At 37.8% G+C, this 4,765-nt stretch overlaps 1 protein-coding gene across 1 annotated transcript in view; it reads left to right on the top strand.

Annotated features, from left to right (window-relative positions):
• clcc1 (chloride channel CLIC-like 1) overlaps positions 1 to 4,765 on the top strand; it is a gene marked incomplete at its 3' end in the record, with an annotated part of 5,219 nt that extends 454 nt beyond the window's left edge. The window contains exons 2-11 of the mRNA XM_079245622.1: positions 11 to 118; positions 1,298 to 1,408; positions 1,629 to 1,850; positions 2,176 to 2,316; positions 2,400 to 2,499; positions 2,712 to 2,809; positions 3,268 to 3,414; positions 3,495 to 4,169; positions 4,266 to 4,316; positions 4,661 to 4,765. Of these exons, the coding sequence (XP_079101748.1) occupies positions 11 to 118; positions 1,298 to 1,408; positions 1,629 to 1,850; positions 2,176 to 2,316; positions 2,400 to 2,499; positions 2,712 to 2,809; positions 3,268 to 3,414; positions 3,495 to 4,169; positions 4,266 to 4,316; positions 4,661 to 4,765 (1,758 nt within the window). The remainder of the gene's footprint in view (positions 1 to 10; positions 119 to 1,297; positions 1,409 to 1,628; positions 1,851 to 2,175; positions 2,317 to 2,399; positions 2,500 to 2,711; positions 2,810 to 3,267; positions 3,415 to 3,494; positions 4,170 to 4,265; positions 4,317 to 4,660) is intronic.

The following is a 4,765-nucleotide window of genomic DNA, read 5'->3' as shown; positions in this document are numbered from 1 at the left end:
TTCTCGACAGACAACAAGTTACAGCAATGTGGTCACTAAAAGAAGAGAGTATGCCCAGGAGCCGAGTCAGGTGGAGCTGACGTCCTGTAAAGAGCAAGTAGTTGATCTACAAAAACAGGTTAGTGCTTTAGGTTTTCTGTCAGTATCACATAGTTGTCACCAAATCATACAGCTTCAAGGCTTGCTCAACAATACAATGTAAACAAACAGGTTTGTACTGAGAATACATAAACTGCCTTTTTTTTACTCGCTATTTGTGGGAAATGTAAGGATAAATGGACATGTGTCAAAGAAGAAAATATCTATAGATATTTTCTAACGGGAGTGTGATGAAAATAACAGGTTTGTAATCAGATACAAAGAGGGACATTTATAGAAAATGCATTCCCTGAATATTTGATTTAAAATTATGTTCGTAGTGATAAATGTCAGTACAGAGGACAAAAAAAAAATCCCTTTGGGGATTAATAGAGTATTTTGCATTTCATTCATTCATTTTAATTCAAAAAGCACTGTGTTGGTCCTGTTGTGCCTGTTGTAATTAGATCAGTAATTGCATTGCCCATTTTATATGTACATGTATTTTCATCAATTCAGTTTGATTAAAAATAAATAAATAAATAAACATATATGCATATTTTATACATATATAAATCATTTTTCACTTTTCTTTAGTCAGACTTTAAATCCACTTTATTATGTATGTGTATATATATATATATATATATATATATATATATATATATATATATATATCATTTTTCACTTTTCTTTAGTCAGACTTTAAATCCACTTTTTAAAAAAATTAAATGAATGGCAAGGAAAATAAATGGGAAAAAAAATATATATTCTTGCTCTTCACAAGAGTTTAATAAATCTCTATCAGTCTGATAGAGAGCTTCTTTTTGCTCAGAGAGGTAGTTTCGAATCTGTAAACCTCCTTATTGGAGCAAAGCAACAAATAAGAACGGCTAAGTAAAAAAAGGGAAAAAGCACACTTTTAAAGTCGAGGGAAGTAGTTGATCTTATTATGTTGACGTAAGTGTACAGCATAATGATCTTAATTTAGAAAGAGTGTCCATCATTGACAAGGAAATTTGAATGGAATAAATTCTGCAGGGCCCTGCGATGGACTGGCGAGCTGTCCAGGGTGTACCCTGCCTGTCGCCCAAAGCCGGCTGGGATAGGCTCCAGCTTCCCCGCGACCCTGAATTGGAATAAGCGGTTCAGAAAATGAATGACTGAATGAATGAAATTCTGCAGGGTGTTGGAAGTATCATGCTTTGTTTTCATTCAGATGGAAGAGCTGAGGAAGGGGATGACCCTCATGTCACAGCAACCTACATGCAATCCAGTATTCAAACGATTTCTTAGCCGACTCCTGAAGGACATCCAAAGAGTTGGTGCTGTAAGTAATTACTTTAAATTGAATAATAAAATATTTTATTTCTTTATTATTTATCTTGTGTTGACTAATTTTTCTGTTATTTTTAAATCTTTGTGTTCAGAAGCCGACAAAATTATTTACTTACTTGTTTTGTGAAAAATGTGTAAAAAAAAAAAAAAAAAACCAACAAAAACCCAAAACTCTGCTATATTCATACACTTGTTTAATTTTCTTTTCTTAGCCCAGTGATTCAACAGAAATCTTCTATGATGCTAAAATCAAGCTGTCCAAACAAACCATGGTGGAGATACAGTCGCTTCTGGAGGGTGAAGACAGATGGAGAACAGGGGCTTTGGACAATGCTGTCCGTCAAATACTGGTAGACCTTAAACCTCATAACTACGAGGTGTGGAAGTGGCACTTTGAAGACACCTTTGGTGTAGAGCTTGACACAGTATTGAAGGTAACTTAATTCATTTGAAGTCTTTCAAATATGTATGTGTTATCTTTAACATGGAAGGAACTCTCTCACACTTCTGCATTGATTCAGTCCAGTCTGAGGGGCATATATCTTTAGTAGAATGCCTTAAAAGGCTTTTGATTATATTAAAGGTCAAATCTACGCGGAGAAGAAAAATATGTCTGCAGCTGAGTTGCTTTCTGTATAACTGCTTTTTTAAACCAAATGTATTTGCCTGAAATGGTTCATTTTTAAAAATGTCCTTGTGTAGTTTCTGTGTTTTTCATCTTGCATAGCCAGTCATATTTCCCTTCCCTCTCTATTCCAGATTGGACTATTTGTTTTGATTATATCAACCATAATTTCAACACAGCTCTGGTCAGTTGTCTCCTGGTTTGTGCAGTTCAAAAGGCTGTTCGCCATCTGCTTTTTTGTCAGTATTATCTGGAACTGGTTTTATCTGTACAAGGTGAGAAAAGATTCTAGCATTGACTTTACTTTGGTTTTATTGTGTATATTGTCTCTATAAATCACATGTTTTTAATGTTTCAGATTGCTTTTGCTGAACACCAAAATAATATAGCAAAAATGGACAGTGTTAATGAAAAATGCACTGGAGTGAAGAAAATTGACTGGAGTGATAGTCTGAAAGGTAAGCCGGCAGCAAGCGTGATTAAAACTATATTACAATATGAGAATCCAAATCTTAAAAAACAAACAAACAAAAAAAAAACTCTTTTAGCAAGTCATAACTGCTTTAACACTATTTTTTTTTACACTATTATACCAAGCATGTATTTCTCACTGAACTAAAACCTTAAATCTGCTTTATTTCTGCTGAATATTTTCACCCTTTCCCTGCAGAGTGGTTCAGAAGTACCTGGACTCTTCAAGATGACCCTTGTAAGAAGTATTACGAAGTCCTCATGGTTAATCCCATCCTGCTGGTGCCTCCTACAAAGGTAGGTCACCTTGCATGTGTTTTTGAGCACCAGTGTCACAGCTGTAGAATTTGCTCCTAAAGCTGTTCATGTATCCGTGATGCTGCCGAATCAGCTGTGAGCTGTTTTGGGATAAACAGGTCAGGGAGGGGGAGGAAAGGGACATTTCTGTCAAGAAGCGCCAGTGCCTCTTGGAGGTATATACTGTGTTGTTAAAGATGTGACTAATAATGGAACTTTTGATTTGTAAAGTGTTTGAGACCATGGAAAGCTACAGTGAACTGAATAAAAAAAAAAAAAAAAAAAAGTCACCAGCAGGGAAAAGCAGTCAAGATTTTTTTAAACTCTAATTGATGCATAAATGTTCCCATGGCAGCTGTGTCCTGCTGAAATGAGGCTTCTTGCTTCCAGCTTTTTCTGCAGTTTTGACAATGAGTGTTCATGCATATTAAAGTATCCTAAAAATCCCCTCTGTTTAGGCAATCTCGGTTACCATCACTACGTTCATCACAGAACCTTTGAAGCACCTTGGACAGGGAATCAGTGAGTTTCTTCGAGCACTTCTGAAAGATCTACCAGTTACCCTGCAGATTCCTGTCCTCATAACTATTGTGCTGGCCATTTTGGTAAAAAATAATATCAACCTTACAAATTGATGAAGCTGACCAGTGTTTCTCTATACTAGCGTGTGTTTTATTTTTAACAGGTGGTCACTTATGGCAGTGTACAGGCAGCCTTTCAGCACGGCATCATGGCTCCTTTGCGTGGTCCTCGAAGGGATCCACCCCCTCCAGAGCTGCGGCAACCACAACCTCATCCTTTGATGGTTGAGAACAATAATAACTTGGGAGGAGGAGATGCCCCTGCAGCTGCATATGCTCCTGCTCCTGCTCCTGCTCCTGCTCCTGCTCCTGCTCCTGCTCCTGCTCCTGCTCCTGCACCTGCTCCTGCACCTGCACCTGCACAACAGTATGTTCCAAGGCATCAAACCAACGATGCAAGATTGCACAGGAATAATGTTCATCAGAGGCGGCCCACCAGAGTCAGGGAAGAACCACCATCCATGGTTGTTGAAACCCTAAGAACAACAGAACTGTATTATAGTGGAGATGAGACGGATGCTGAGCGGCATGAAGACTGCGAGCAGTCAGAGTCTGAAAACCAGCAGGACGCACAAGAAGACACAGATGGAGCGAGTGCTCAAAGTGATATTGCCAACTCTGCCCAATCAGAAACCAAATGCACTGAAGCAGATTTGTCACATTCAAAAAATAAGCCCTTAAAAGGGAAGAAGCAAACCTCTCAAATTGAACCCAGGGAAAATGGTGCAGCAGCCAGATCTGAGCCGGCGGAAAGGCAGACTTTACAAATGGATGCTCCGGTGAGTTCTTCTCATTAAAATGTTCACAACTAGCTCAGATTGATTCTCTTTAGTGTCTTACCTTTTACATGACTGTCTAATGTTTTAATGCTGCAGCATTGTGCTCGCACAAATGGAAAGGTGAATATTCACCAGCGACGTAAACTGGTAAATCAGTGTTCAATGATTACATGTATGAAAAATACTAAATTTTATTTTGTCTTGTCTGTGGATATTTTTTTTTTCCATGTTTTGATGATGGCTGAGGAGCTTGACTTGAGTTTGTGAATGTGATAAATAACCCAAGGATATTTTTATATTTTATGTAAATGTAATTTTTTTTTGCAACCATACATCATGCTGTGCTTTCCAAACTCGCACAAAAATTAATAAAATGATTTTTTAAGAAGCATAGTGGTATTGCAACTGACAGTGTCAGACTTGGATAATTTCTTATATTGTAATTCAGTTGTTTTGAGTAACCTGTCTCTGATGTAAACCCATCTCTTCAGGATCCAGAAGCCTCAGCAGAAGAGAGCATTTCCTTTGTCATACTGAGACCCATAGAGACTGTTGGACATCCTGTTCAGGAGACGTCTCCAGCAGAAGTGGAATAG

The sequence above is a fragment of the Telmatherina bonti genome, assembly GCF_933228915.1.
Source record: "Telmatherina bonti genome assembly, chromosome: 8".
In the NCBI taxonomy this organism is placed as follows: Eukaryota; Metazoa; Chordata; class Actinopteri; order Atheriniformes; family Telmatherinidae; genus Telmatherina; species Telmatherina bonti.
Note: the sequence above shows the minus strand (reverse complement) of the source record. Positions and strands in the feature narration are given on the sequence as shown.